Source organism: Falco cherrug, unplaced genomic scaffold (genome assembly GCF_023634085.1).
Source record: "Falco cherrug isolate bFalChe1 unplaced genomic scaffold, bFalChe1.pri scaffold_314_ctg1, whole genome shotgun sequence".
In the NCBI taxonomy this organism is placed as follows: Eukaryota; Metazoa; Chordata; class Aves; order Falconiformes; family Falconidae; genus Falco; species Falco cherrug.
Genome location: NW_026599473.1, coordinates 1,551 through 16,267, shown reverse-complemented (window position 1 = coordinate 16,267; position 14,717 = coordinate 1,551). Strand labels below are relative to the sequence as shown.

General features: G+C 59.3%; 1 protein-coding gene across 1 annotated transcript; it reads right to left on the bottom strand.

Moving 5' to 3' along the window:
- Positions 1-204: 204 nt before the first annotated feature.
- SLC22A6 (solute carrier family 22 member 6) lies at positions 205-9,306 on the bottom strand. Its single transcript, XM_055700465.1, has 9 exons — positions 8,821-9,306; positions 8,603-8,706; positions 7,492-7,646; positions 6,336-6,504; positions 5,962-6,085; positions 4,042-4,151; positions 2,314-2,528; positions 1,304-1,412; positions 205-412 (listed from the first exon to the last, which is right to left on the bottom strand). The coding sequence occupies exons 1-9, from the start codon at positions 9,304-9,306 to the stop codon at positions 205-207; spliced, it is 1,680 nt and encodes a 559-aa protein (XP_055556440.1).
- Positions 9,307-14,717: the final 5,411 nt, after the last annotated feature.

Sequence of the window (14,717 nt, the reverse complement as noted above, 5' to 3'; positions counted from 1 at the left end):
ACCCTTCCGTACCCCAAAACCTTCATCCCTTCCCACCCCAGAACCTTCTGGGTTCCTCCAAGAAAGGAATCTGGCCTTCATACGGGCATTTCCCCACCCACACCCCACCTCCTTGTGTCCACCACGAAAGGATCGGGGGAACAAAGGAGATCTGAGAGGGATGGGGTCCCTGGGGGTGCCAAGGCCACTTCCCCGGGGAGCTCCTCACCGTCTCTCCACGTCCTTGACGGTCTCGGGCAGGGGCATGTTGCGCGTCTCGGGCAGGAAGCAGGTGGCGATGGCCGAGATGATGGGGGCAGCCCCATAGATGATGAGGGGCAGCACAGGGGTCACGTCGGCTGCCATGCGCACCAGCGGGGCCACCATGCTGCCCACGCGGGCCATGGTGCCACCCAGGCCCATCCCCGTCTGCCTGTGCCGGGGAGAGGGAGCGGATGGAGGGAGGGAGGGGGGCTTGAGGGTGGGAGGGGTTGGTGGTGGTTGGATGGGTGGAGGGGTTGAGCGATGGAAGGGTTGGTGGTGGTTGGATGGGTGGAGGGGTTGAGGCTGGGAGAGATGGGTGGATGGAGGGTGGTTGGGTGGATGGTGGAGTGGATGGATGGAGAACTTGAGGGTTGGAGAGATGGGTGGGTGGATGGAGAGAGGGATGGATGGGTGGAGAGGTGGATGGATGGAGAACTTGAGGGTTGGAGGGGTTGGTGGTGGTTGGATGGGTGGAGGGGTTGAGGGTGGGAGAGATGGGTGGATGGAGGGGTGGTTGGGTGGATGGAGAGGTTGAGCGATGGAGGGGTTGGATGGATGGATGAGGGGTTGATGGGTGGGTGGAGAGGTGGTTGAGTGGATGGTGGAGTGGATGGATGGAGAACTTGAGGGCTGGAGAGATGAGTGAGTGGATGGAGAGATGGATGGATGAAGAGGTGGTTGGATGGGTGGAGAGGTGGTGGGATGGGTGGAGAGGTGGTTGGATGGATGGAGAACTTGAGGGTTGGAGGGGTTGGTGGTGGTTGGATGGATGGAGGGGTTGAGGGTGGGAGAGAGGGGTGGATGGAGGGGTGGTTGGGTGGATGGTGGAGTGGATGGATGGAGAACTTGAGGGTTGGAGGGGTTGATGGGTGGGTGGAAGGGTTGATGGATGAGGTTGGGTGGAGAAGTTGAGGGACAGGGGGGTTGATGGTGGACGGCTGGAGAAGTGCAACCCCCTCCATAGGTGGGTTGGCAGATGGTTGAGCAGCTGGAGGAGCAGACGGGTGGCTGGGGGGAGGGGCTGTGGCGCCGGCAGCCCCTGGAGGTGACACCCACCCACCTGATGACGGTGGGGAAGAGCTCGCCCGAGAAGATGTAGGCGCAGTTGAAGGAGGCGGCCAAGGAACCCTTCCCAACGACGGCAAAGGCCATGCGCAGCATCTGCAGCTCTGGGGACGGGGTGGGAGGTCTCGCACCTCCTGCCCCTGGCGCTCCTCGGCGACCCACCAAGGGTCCTCCTCTCCAACCTTGGTGCCTCCACCCCGTTCTCCTCCTTCTCTCCACCCCATTGTCCTCTACTCCGTCATCCTCCAACCCTTTGTCCTCCACCCCCTTGGTCCTCCACCCCCTTGTCCTCCACCCCTTGTCCTCCACCCCTTGTCCTCCATCCCCCCACCCCTTGGTCCTCCACCCCTTGGTCCTCCACCCCCTTGGTCCTCCATCCCCTTGTCCTCCACCACTCCACCCCTTGGTCCTCCACCCCCTTGGTCCTCCACCCCCTTGTCCTCCATCCCCCCACCCCTTGGTCCTCCACCCCCTTGGTCCTCCACCCCCTTGGTCCTCCATCCCCCCCACCCCTTGGTCCTCCACCCCTTGGTCCTCCACCCCCTTGTCCTCCATCCCCCCACCCCTTGGTCCTCCACCCCTTGGTCCTCCACCCCCTTGGTCCTCCACCCCCTTGTCCTCCATCCCCCCACCCCTTGGTCCTCCAGCCCTTGGTCCTCCAGCCCTTGGTCCTCCACCCCTTGGTCCCCCACCCCCTTGTCCCCCACCCCCTTGTCCTCCATCCCCCCACCCCTTGGTCCTCCATCCCCTTGTCCTTCACCCCCTTGTCCTCCCCCACTCCACCCCTTGGTCCTCCACCCCCTTGTCCCCCACCCCTTGTCCTCCATCCCCCCACCCCTTGGTCCTCCACCCCTTGGTCCTCCACCCCCTTGTCCCCCACCCCTTGTCCTCCATCCCCCCACCCCTTGGTCCTCCACCCCCTTGTCCTCCATCCCTCCACCCTTCTGTCCTCACCCCCCCTCCATCTCCCCACGACCACCACCCCCTCCACCCCCCGGTGCCCACCCATCGGCACGACGATGTTGGCGAGGATGCAGATGCCGGCGAGCGCCAAGGAGCCGCCCTGGGCCACCCGCCGCCCCACGCAGCTGATGACCAGCACCGAGACCAGTTTGGCCGGGATGTCCACAGCCCCGAAGACCAGTTGGCTCAGGTAGATGTCCACCCCGAAGCCCTGTAGATCCATGGCCAGCCCATAATAGGCAAAGCTGGTGGAGAACCTACCACCAAAACCCAACATTTCAACACAAAACCCACTAGAGGTCACCAAGACCAAAACGGTGGGGCTGGTCCCCAAAAAGTGCCGGTTGACCCCAAAAAAGGTGAGTCTTGTCCTAAAGAGGGGGAGTTTGGCCCAAAAAAGTTGTGGTTTGCCCCCAAAAGTTGTGGTTTGACCCCCAAAAGTTGAGTTTTGCTCCAAAATAGAGCATTTTGGTCCTCCAAAAGTTGGGGTTTGCCCAAAAAGGTGAGGTTTGGCCCCCAAAAGTTGGGATTTGGCCCCAAAAGTTGGAGTTTGCCCCAAAAAGTTGTGGTTTGACCCAAAAAAAGTTGGAGTTTTCCCCAAAAAGTTGTGGTTTGGCCCCCGAAAGTTGAGTTTTGCCCCCAAATAGCACATTTTGGTCCTCCAAAAGTTGGGGGTTGCCCCCAAAAGGTGAGGTTTGGCCCCCAAAAGTTGGGATTTGGCCCCAAAAGTTGGAGTTTGCCCCAAAAAGTTGTGGTTTGACCCAAAAAAAGTTGGAGTTTTCCCCAAAAAGTTGTGGTTTGGCCCCCGAAAGTTGAGTTTTGCCCCAAAATAGCACATTTTGGTCCTCCAAAAGTTGGGGGTTGCCCCAAAAAGGTGAGGTTTGGCCCCCAAAAGTTGGTTTTTTGCCCCAAAAATTGTGGTTTGACCCCCAAAAAGTTGTGGTTTGGCCCCCAAAAGTTGAGTTTTGCCCCAAAATAGCGCATTTTGGTCCTCCAAAAGTTGGAGTTTGCCCCAGAAATGTGAGGTTTGGTTCGCAGAAGTTGGGGTTTGCCCCCAAAAGTTGAGGTTTGGCCCCAAAAGTTGCAGTTTTGCCCCCAAAAGTTGTGGTTTGACCCCCAAAAAAGTTGTTTTTTGCCCCAAAACAGTGCATTTTGGTCCCCCACAAGTTGGGGTTTGCCCAGAAAGGTGGAGTTTGGCTTTAAAATTTGGGTTTTGCTCAAAAAGGTGGAGTTTGCCCCCTAAAAGTTGATGGTTTGCCCAAAAAAGTTGGAGTTTGGCCCAAAAAAGTTGGGGTTTGCCCCAAAATAGTGCATTTTGCTCCCCCAAATTTGGGGTTTGCCCAAAAAGGTGGAGTTTTGCCCCCCCAAAATGTGGGGGTTTGCCCCAAAAGGTGGAATTTGGGCCCCCAAAATTTGGGTTCTGACTAAAAAGGTGAAGTTTGCCCCCCAAAAGTTGAGGTTTTGCCCAAAAAGGTGGATTTTGGCCTCAAAACAGTGCATTTTGGTCCCCCAAAATCTGGGGGGTTTGCCCCAAAAGGTGGAGTTTTGCCCCCAAAATTTGTTTTTTTGCTCAAAAAGGTGGAGTTTGGCCCCAAAAGTTTGGGGGTTTGCCCCAAAAGGTGGAGTTTGCCCCCCCCAATTTTTTTTTTTTTTGCTCACAAAGGTGGTTTTTGGCCCCCAAAATTTGGATTTTGCCCAAAAAGGTGGAGTTTGGCCCCCCCCAAATTTGGATTTTGCCCAAAAATGTGGATTTTGAGCCCAACCACTTGCCAGACAAAGGAGACGCCGCAGGAGACCGTCCTCATCCCGCGCGTGCGGAGCAGGGCAGCCAGGGCCCCCCCCGGCAGCGGCGGCTCCGGGCGCACCAGTGTCCGCAGCGCCTGCGGGAAAGGGATCGGGGGAGATCTAGGAGGGATCTAGGAGGGATCTAGGAGGGATCTAGGAGGGATCTGAGGGGGGGGGAAAGGAACCAGGGGATGGGAGGGAGCCAGGAGGGATAATGGGGATCTGGGTGGGGGTAGTGGGGTTGGTGGGATCCAGAAGAGGCAGGAAGGATCTAGTGAGATCTGGAGGGGATTAGGGTGGGATCAAGAGGGATCTAGGAGGGATCCGAGGCGGGGGGGAGAGGAACCAGGGGGTGGGAGGGATAATGGGGACCTAGGTGGGGGTAGTGGGGTTGGTGGGATCCAGAAGAGGCAGGAAGGATCTAGTGAGATCTGGAGGGGATTAGGGTGGGATCAAGAGGGATCTAGGAGGGATCCGAGGGGGGGGGGGAGAGGAACCAGGGGGTGGGAGGGATAATGGGGACCTAGGTGGGGGTAGTGGGGTTGGTGGGATCCAGAAGAGGCAGGAAGGATCTAGTGAGATCTGGAGGGGATTAGGGTGGGATCAAGAGGGATCTAGGAGGGATCCGAGGGGGGGGGGAGAGGAACCAGGGGGTGGGAGGGATAATGGGGACCTAGGTGGGGGTAGTGGGGTTGGTGGGATCCAGAAGAGGCAGGAAGGATCTAGTGAGATCTGGAGGGGATTAGGGTGGGATCAAGAGGGATCTAGGAGGGATCCGAGGGGGGGGGGAGAGGAACCAGGGGGTGGGAGGGATAATGGGGACCTAGGTGGGGGTAGTGGGGTTGGTGGGATCCAGAAGAGGCAGGAAGGATCTAGTGAGATCTGGAGGGGATTAGGGTGGGATCAAGAGGGATCTAGGAGGGATCCGAGGGGGGGGGGAGAGGAACCAGGGGGTGGGAGGGATAATGGCGACCTAGGTGGGGGTAGTGGGGTTGGTGGGATCCAGAAGAGGCAGGAAGGATCTAGTGAGATCTGGAGGGGATTAGGGTGGGATCAAGAGGGATCTAGGAGGGATCCGAGGCGGGGGGGAGAGGAACCAGGGGGTGGGAGGGATAATGGGGACCTAGGTGGGGGTAGTGGGGTTGGTGGGATCCAGAAGAGGCAGGAAGGATCTAGTGAGATCTGGAGGGGATTAGGGTGGGATCAAGAGGGATCTAGGAGGGATCCGAGGGTGGGGGGAGAGGAACCAGGGGGTGGGAGGGATAATGGGGATCTGGGTGGGGGTAGTGGGGTTGGTGGGATCCAGAAGAGGCAGGAGGGATCTGGGTGATCTGGAGGGGATTAGGGTGGGATCAGAGGGATCTAGGAGGGATACAAGGGGCCTTAGGAGGGGATCCAGGTGATCTAGAGGGGATTAGAGGGATTGGGGTATGATCAGAGGGATCTAGGAAGGGTAGAAGTGATCTCAGGTGGACTGGGCATGGCGTGCTGGCGAGATCTAAGAAGGACACGGGAAATGTGGGGAGATCCAGGTGATCAGGAAGGATCTGAGAGGGATCTAAGGGGGTGTCAGAGGTTTCCATAAGGGATAGAGCATGTCTGGGGGGATCTAGGCTGATCAGAGAGGAAATGGGGGGGATCTAAGGGAAAATGAGGGGGGGGGAATCTAAGGGAGTAGGGGGTGTGTGTCTGGAAGAATTTGGCGGATCTAGTGAGATTTGGGGGATCTGGAGGGATTGGGGTGGCTGTGGGGGTGCAGGGGAGGATACAGGGGAGCTGGGGGTGGGGATCTGGGGAGGCTGGGGGGTGGATCAAGGGGATCTGGGGGGGTGGATCAAGGGGATCTGGGGGGTAGATCAAGGGGATCTGGGTGTGTCTTAGGGATCAGAGGGACGAGCCGATCACCTCCTCGCTGAGTTTGTCCCCCTCCTCCTTCCTGCCGTTGAGGCGGGCGACTTTGCGGAGCCCCTTGAGGGCCAGTTCGGGTCTCCCCGAAATCACCTGCCACCGCGCCGACTCCACGAACAGCCTTTGAGGGGGGGTGGGGTGTGTGGATCGGGATCACGGGGGATCGGGATCACGAGGGATCAGGATCACAGGGGATGGGGATCCCGGGGGATCGGGGGGGGCCCAGCCCCCACCCTCCACCTCCCACCACCCCCTGAAGCCCCAGGTATCCCCCCCCCCCAGGAACCCAGCAGCCCAACGTCCACCTGATCACCCCAAAAATCGAGGGGGGTGGGCGCGCGGGACCACCGGGACACCCGGGATCTCCGTACCAGGAGTAGAGGAAGAAGAGGAAGAAGGGGAGAGAGACGACGAGTTGGAGCCAGCGCCAGTGGGGGAGGCCGAAGGCCACGGCGGCCAGGACGAACTGCCCGAAGGTGTAGCAGTACCCGTTGATGGTCCCCACCACGGCGCGCGCTTCCGTCGGGATCCACTCCATGCCTGCAGGCAACCGTGAGTCCGTGGGAGGGGGTGGGGAGGGGGGGTGGGGGTCTATCCCATGGGGTAGGGCCGAGCGGGGATGGGGGAGGGAGGGTGTCCCCTGCCGTGGGGTGGGGGTGGGAGGATGGGTGCCTTGGGGGCTTTGCAAAGGGTGGTGGGGGTAGAGGCAAGCAGGACCGTGTGAGGGTCTTCTGTGGGTCAGCGGTGGTGGGGTTGGGGCCTGGGGTGCTCCCATGGGTCAAGGGGGGTGGGGTTGGGCCATGGGGTCCTCCCATGGGTCAAGGGTGGTAGGGTTGGGTCCTGGGGTCCTCCCATGGGTCAAGGGTGGTGAGGTTGGGTCCTGGGGTCCTCCCATGGGTCAAGGGTGGGGGAGTTGGGGTCCTCCCATGGGTCAAGCGTGGGGGAGTTAGGGTCCTCCCATGGGTCAAGGGTAGTAGGGTTGGGTCCTGGGGTCCTCCCATGGGTCAAGGGTGGTGGGGTTGGGTTCTGGGGTCCTCCCATGGGTCAGCGGTGGGGGAGTTGGGTCCTGGGGTCCTCCCATGGGTCAAGGGTAGTAGGGTTGGGTCCTGGGGTCCTCCCATGGGTCAAGGGTGGTAGTATTGGGGCCCAGAGTCCTCCCATGGGTCAAGGGTGGTAGTGTTGGGGTCCTCCCATGGGTCAAGGATGGTTGGGTTGGGTTCTGGGGTCCTCCCATGGGTCAGCGGTGGGGGAGTTGGGTCCTGGGGTCCTCCCATGGGTCAAGGGTAGTAGGGTTGGGTTCTGGGGTCCTCCCATGGGTCAGCGGTGGGGGAGTTGGGTCCTGGGGTCCTCCCATGGGTCAAGGGTGGTAGGATTGGGGCCCAGAGTCCTCCCATGGGTCAAAGGTGGTTGGGTTGGGGCTTGAGAACCTCCCATGGGTCAAGGGTGGTAGGGTTGGGGCCCAGCCCCCCCCAGGGTGGTGGGGCAGAGATCCGGGTGCTTCCCGCGGGATGGGGGTGGTCTCCTCACAGAGGGACGCGGAGTTGAGGGAGACGCCGGCCATGGCCAGGCCCGCCAGGAAGCGGCAGAGGCAGTAGATGATGAAGGTGGGGGCAGCCGCGGTGCCGGCCCCCGTCACCCCCAGCTGCAGGTAACACCAGGTCAGCAGCGCCCGGCGCCCGAACCTGCTGGGACATGGCACTGGGGGCACTGGGCTGGGAGACTGGGGGCACTGGGATACTGATATGGGGCACTGGGATGCTGATAGGGGGCGCTGGGGGCACTGGGATGCTGATACAGGGTGCTGGGGGCACTGGGGTGGGGGACTGGGGGCACTGGGATGCTGATACAGGGTGCTGGGGGCACTGGGGTGGGGGACTGGGGGCACTGGGATGCTGATACAGGGTGCTGGGGGCACTGGGGTGGGGGACTGGGGGCACTGGGATATTGATACAGGGTGCTGGGGGCACTGGGGTGGGGGACTGGGGGCACTGGGATGCTGATAGGGGGCGCTGGGAGCACTGGGGCGGGAGATGCTGGCGGTGCTGGGATGGGAGATATGGGATGCGGGGGGCACTGGGATGCTGATATGGGGTGCTGGGGGCACTGCGGTGGGAGACTGGGGGCACTGGGATGCTGATATGGGACACTGGGGGCACTGGGATGGGGGACTTGGGGCACTGGGGGCACTGGGATGTGAGATTGGGGCACTGGGATGCTGATATGGGACACTGGGGGCACTGGGATGGGGGACTTGGGGCACTGGGGGCACTGGGATGCTGATATGGGGCGCTGGGTGCACTGGGGTGGGAGACTGGAGGCACTGGGATGCTGATATGGGACACTGGGATAGGGGCTGGAGGAACTGGTGGTACTGGAATGGGAGCTATGGGGCGCTGGGGACACTGGGGTGGGGGGGGGTGGGGTTCTGGGTCCACTGGGATGGGGGATGTGGGCACTGGGAATACTGGGATGAGTGACTTGGGGACATGGGACAAGCCATACTGGGACAGACCCACCCTGGGGGCAAAGGGGACACTGGGACACCAGGGGCTAGAAGGAGAGGAGGACAGCCCCTCCTCTCATCCCACTCCCAGTTTCCCCCAGTTCCTCCCAGTACAGCTCTGGGATGACCACGCACTTGTCGGAGAGGATCCCGAAGAGCCCGGAGCCCAGGAGGATCCCGGCCATGTAGATGGATTGAGCCACCTGCCTCAACGCCTTGGACTCGCACACCAGGTCCCACTGCCACCGCGAGAGGACACGAGGGGGGAGGGGGGGGAGGGGCGGGGGGGTCAACGCTGGGGTCACCTGGGTCCCCACCCCACCACCCGGGGGGGGCTGGGGGTCACCCCGCACCTCGGTAACGATGGTGTGAGCGAAGACGCCGTCGTGGTAGGTCCAACCGTCGCGGCAAGGCTCGGTGGGCGCCTCGTTGGCCATGCCGTTGGCCACGCCGTTGACTGTACCGTTGGCCATGCCCTTGACCATGCCCTTGACCATACCGTTGACCACCCCGTTGACCGTACCATTGACCATGCCCTTGGCCATGCCATTGACCGTACCGTTGACCCCCAAGAGATGCCATTGGGGTTCAACGTAACGCCGGCACTGCTGGGGACGGTGGTGGTCGTCCGAGGGGATGGAGACGTGGAGCGGGATGTCCCCGGCGCTAACGTTGGCCACAGGTCGAGGTCGGCAATGATGCTCGGGGACGCCGGCGGTGAAGTTCTGCAGGAGGTTGTGGCTGGCCAGCATCAGCAGCGGAAGGGCCAAGGCGGCTACGTAGGTCACCTGGAAGCGGCCCATCCCGCCCAGGCGGGCCAGCAGCTCCACGAAGGTCATGGTGGGATGAGGGGTGGAGGTGGCGGCGGGGGGGACACCTGGGTCGGCTGGAGGAGGGAGGGAGGAGATGAGGTTGAAGGATGAGGCAAGGGATGGGTAGGGATGGGCAAGGATGGGTCAAGGGATGGGCAAGGAAGGGCCAAGGATGGGTCAAGGGATGGTTTGGAGGAAGGGGTGAGGGTCAGATCCAAGGATGGGCCATGGGATGGATGAGGAAGGATCAAGGGATGGTTTGGAGGAAGGGATGAAGGTTGGATCCCAGGATGGGCCACGGGATGGATGAGGAAGGGTCAAGGATGGGACATGGGACGGATGGGCAAGGATGGGTCAAGGGGTGGGGTTTGGAAGAAAGATCCAAGGATGGGCCAAGGGATGGATGAGGAAGGGTCAAGGGATGGTTTGGAAGAAGAATCCAAGGATGGGCCATGGGATGGATGAGGAAGGGTCGAGGATGGGCCAAGGATGGATGAGGAAGGGTCAAGGGATGGTTGAGGAAGGGTCAAGGGGTGGTTTGGAGGAAGGAGTGAGGGTCGGATCCCAGGGTGGGCCATGGGATGGATGAGGAAGGATCAAGGAAGGATCAAGGGATGGTTTGGAGGAAGGATCCAAGGATGGGCCATGGGATGGATGAGGAAGGATCAAGGAAGGATCAAGGGATGGTTTGGAGGAAGGATCCAAGGATGGGCCATGGGATGGATGAGGAAGGATCAAGGATGGGCCATGGGATGGATGAGGAAGGATCTCAAAGATGAATGAGGAAGGGTCAGGGGATGGTTTGGAGGAAGGAGTGAGGGTTGGATCCAAGGATGGGCCAAGGGATGAGTGAAGAAGGATCAAGGATGGGAATGGGATGGATGAGGAAGGATCAAGGAATGGCTGAGGAAGGATCCAAGGGTGGTTTGGAGGAAGGGGTGAGGGTCGGATCCCAGGATGGGCCAAGGGATGGATGAGGAAGGATCAAGGGATGGTTTGGAAGAAGAATCCAAGGATGGGCCATGGGATGGATGAGGAAGGGTCAAGGGATGGTTTGGAGGAAGGGATGAAGGTTGGATCCCAGGATGGGCCACGGGATGGATGAGGAAGGGTCAAGGATGGGACATGGGACGGATGGGCAAGGATGGGTCAAGGGGTGGGGTTTGGAAGAAAGATCCAAGGATGGGCCAAGGGATGGATGAGGAAGGGTCAAGGGATGGGTGAGGAAGGATGCAAGGAGGCGGGGGAGGGACCCGGTAGAGCCGAGGGGTGGGTCGGAGGGCGGTGGGAGAGGATCCAGATCTGCCAAGGGATGGGGGAAGGGCCGAGGGATGGGCGGACCAAGGGAGGGATCGTGGGATCCAGGAGATGGAGGGAAGGGACCGAGGAAGGCACCAGGGACCCTCTAGTGATCATCTGGCAATTGGGCCATCAATCTATCGATCCCTCTATCACAATCAGTGGATCTAGCGATCGACCGATCTGTCCATCGATCTGTCAGTCTCTCCCTGGCTCCAGCAGACGGTCAGTCGATCACTCGAGCCGTGTGCCAACCTATCGGCCCGCCTGGTGATCTATTGGCTGCTCCCTTGATCTGTCGGTGCCTCTCTCTGATCGATCGATCAATCACTTTATTGATCCCCCAACCGCTCTGACGGCCTCTCCCTGGCACTGTCAATCAGTCGGTCTCTATTGATCTGTCAATCGATCTATCAATCTGTTGATCTAATGGATCGAACGATCTACCTGCCAGCCTGTCGATCTCCCAGACTCTGTTGATCTCTCGGGGTGTCTATTGATCTGTCAGTCTATTGATCTATCAATCTGTTGATCTAATGGATCGATCTACCTGCCAGCCTATCGATCTATCAGTCTCTATTGATCTCTCAGGGTGTCTATTGATCTGTCAATCGATCTATCAATCTGTTGATCTAATGGATCGAACGATCTACCTGCCAGCCTATCGATCTCTCAGTCTCTGTTGATCTCTCAGGGTGTATTGATCTGTCAGTCTATTGATCTATCAGTCTGTTGATCTAATGGATCGATCTACCTGCCAGCCTATCGATCCACCGGTGTCACTAAATCTGTCGGTCCCTATTGATCTATCGGGTTGTCTCTGGACCGACCAGCCGCTGATCATGGCTGTCGGCTCTGCCCCTCGCTGCTCTCCCTCCTCCTCCTCCTCCTCCTTCCCCCTCGCGCTCGATCACTCGATCGCTCGATCCCTTCTCCCTTCTGGCCTGCCAGTCTCTCAAGAGGTTCATCCCACCAACAATCCCTGGCGATCAGTCGATCCCTACCTGCTGTTTCGCTCCTCTTCCCCTCCCTGCCGCTCGCTTGCGCTCCGGCTCGGTCTCTCCGGCCACCCGCTGTCCTTCCGCCCCTCCCCCCCCCCCCCCTCCCTCCCCTGCCCCTCCCCCTCTCTCTTCCTCTCCTGGCCTTCACCCCCTTGTCCATCCGATCCATCGATCCGCCAGCGGATTTCTCTGTTGCCCGTGCCCCCACCATCCGCGATCCACCCACCCATCTGTGGCTCCTCGCCCCATCAATGAATCCATTGATCCGCTGAGCTACACGATGATCGTCCTACGGATCCCCCCCTCCCCCTACTGATCGATCCTTGGGCTCCCCATCCATCAGGCCCGCAAGCTCGTTCTCTCTCGATAGATTATTGATCTTTCAATCTCTGTAGTCCATTGCTCATCAATTAGTCCATCATCTGTTAATTTTTCGACCTGTACATTGCTGTTGATCAATCGATCGATCGGTTGTTCTGCAGCGTCGCCGCTGATCCCTCAGGTGGTCTGGGTGTCTCCGTTACCGATCAACCGATCTCCAATCCAGTCATCGATCAACCCAGTGGTCTGTACTTTTCTATTGATCACTCTTTTGGACCATGATCCACCGTGATCTCCTTCTCTACTGATCCCTCTGTTGGTCTCTGGATCCAGTTCTTGATTTATAATCTGTTGATCGACGTATCGATCTTCATCTCTCTATTGACCAGTCTGTTGGCCTGTAACCTTTCTATCGATCGGTTTATTGACCTTTTATCTCTCGATTGATTGATCTGTTGGCCTCTCTTGATCAACCTCTTGCTCTTATCATTTAGTGATCAACACAGCAATCTGAATCTACCTTTTCACTGGTCGGTCGGTCTCTGTTGATCAAACCATTGAGTTTTAATCTCACTGTGGCTCGATCAATGGGCGTAGAATCTTCCTATCGATCGATGTATCGATTTAATCTCTCTATTGATCAACCTCTTAGCCTATAATCTCTCCACTGATGAATCTCTCGATCTATAATCTCTCCCCTGATCAACCTCTTGACCTAGAATCTCTCCACGGATCAATCTCTTGATCTATAATCTCTCCACTGATTGATCTCTTGACCTATAATATTTTGGTGATCAGTCTCTTGGTCTATGATCTTGGCATGGATCAACCTCTCGATCTATAATCTCTCCACTGATCAACCTCTTGATCTATAATCTCTCCACTGATCAACCTCTCGATCTATAATCTCTCCACTGATCAATCTCTTAATCTATAATCTTTCAGTGATCAATCTCTTGACCTACGATCTCTCCACTGATCAATCTCTTGATCTATAATCTCTCCACTGATCAATGTCTTGATCTACAATCTCTCCACTGATCACCCTCTTGATCTATAATCTTTCTGTTGATCACCCTCTTGATCTACAAACTCTCCACTGATCAATCTCTTGATCTACAATCTCTCCACTGATCAATCTCTTGATCTATCATCTTTCTCTTGATCAATCTCTTGACCTACGATCTCTCCACTGATCAGCCTCTCGACCTATAATCTTTCGGTTGATCCCTCTCTGGATCCATAATCTTTCCGCTGACCGTCCTTTCTCCCCACAGCTCAACCTTCCACCTCTCCCTTGACCCGCTCGCCGGCCCCCTCTCCCTCCCGATCAACGCATCGATCCCTCCATCGATCCACTCACCTGCCCGGCGCTCCAGCTCTGGCCCAACCTCTCCCAGCGCCGGCTCCCCCTCCCCGCAGCCGCCCCTCGCCCCCTCCCCCCTCCCCTATTTAAACCCACCCCCGGCTCCCGGTTAACGTTTGACTCCGGGAGGATCCGGTCCGGCTATGGATCACTGGAGATGATCCCCAGGCGGAAACCGCGGTGTTGGCGATGCCCAACGCCACCCCGGGGCCATCCCATCCTCTTCCTCACCCGGGAAACCCCCCCTGCCCCCGGTGGGTGGCGACCCCTCCCCCATCCCTCTGGCTCGTTTGCCCCATCCGTGGTGGATCATTCATCGGGCGAAGTGCCGGGGGCTCTGAAGCGGATCCCTGGGAGCCCCTTGGACCCCGGGCGGGGAGGGCAGCGGGGAGGCAGTGGAGCGGGGGAGGGGGGGGTGGGGGGAGGGGCACGTGGGGCAGGACCACATGGGTGCTGGGGGGGGGCGGGGAGGAGGGTGCGATGTGTGCTGGGTGGGTGGGGGGTGGGGCCTCGGGGATCTGTGGGGCCTGGAGGTGTCTGGGCACCTGGATCCCCAGGATCCCGGGGTCCTTGGGATATTGGGCACCTGGATCCCTTGGTCCTTGGGATCTGTGGGGCCTGGAGGTGTCTAGGCACCTGGATCCCCGGGATCCCTGGGTCCTTGGGATATTTGGGCACCTGGATCCCTTGGTCCTTGGGATCTGTGGGGCCTGGAGGTGTCTGGGCACCTGGATCCCCGGGATCCCTGGGTCCTTGGGATATTTGGGCACCTGGATCCCTTGGTCCTTGGGATCTGTGGGGCCTGGAGGTGTCTGGGCACCCGGATCCCTGGATTCCCAGGATCCCTGGGTCTCGGGATCTCTAGGCACCTGGTTCCCTGGGTCCTCGGGATCTCTGGGCACCTGGTTCCCTAGGTCCTTGGGATGTGTGGGCACCTGGATCCTTAGAACCTTGGGATGTGTGGGGTCCTGGAGGTGTCTGGGCACCTGGATCCCTGGATTCCCAGGATCCCTGGTTCCTTGGGATCTCTGGGCACCTGGATCCCTGGTTCCTTGGGATGTCTGGGCACCTGGATCCCTAGGTCCTTGGGATGTGTGGGCACCTGGATCCTTAGATCCTTGGGATGTGTGGGTCCTGGAGGTGTCTGGGCACCTGGATCCCTGGATTCCTGGATTCCCAGGATCCCTGGTTCCTTGGGATCTCTGGGCACCTGGATCCCTGGTTCCTTGGGATGTCCTGGGCACCTGGATCCCTAGGTCCTTGGGATGTGTGGGCACCTGGATCCTTAGATCCTTGGGATGTGTGGGTCCTGGAGGTGTCTGGGCACCTGGATCCCTGGATTCCCAGGATCCCTGGGTCCTCGGGATCTCTGGGCACCTGGTTCCCTGGGTCCTTGGGATCTCTGGGCACCTGGTTCCCTAGGTCCTTGGGATGTGTGGGCACCTGGATCC

Coding starts and splice junctions, on each gene's coding strand:
- SLC22A6 (XM_055700465.1), bottom strand. CDS start 9,306: ATGACCTTCGTGGAGCTGCTGGCCCGCCTGGGCGGGATGGGCCGCTTC. Junction 4,152..5,961: donor GGGACAAACTCAGCGAGGAG/GTGATCGGCTCG, acceptor CCTTTCCCGCAG/GCGCTGCGGACACTGGTGCG. Junction 413..1,303: donor CTCTTCCCCACCGTCATCAG/GTGGGTGGGTGT, acceptor TCCCCGGCACAG/GCAGACGGGGATGGGCCTGG.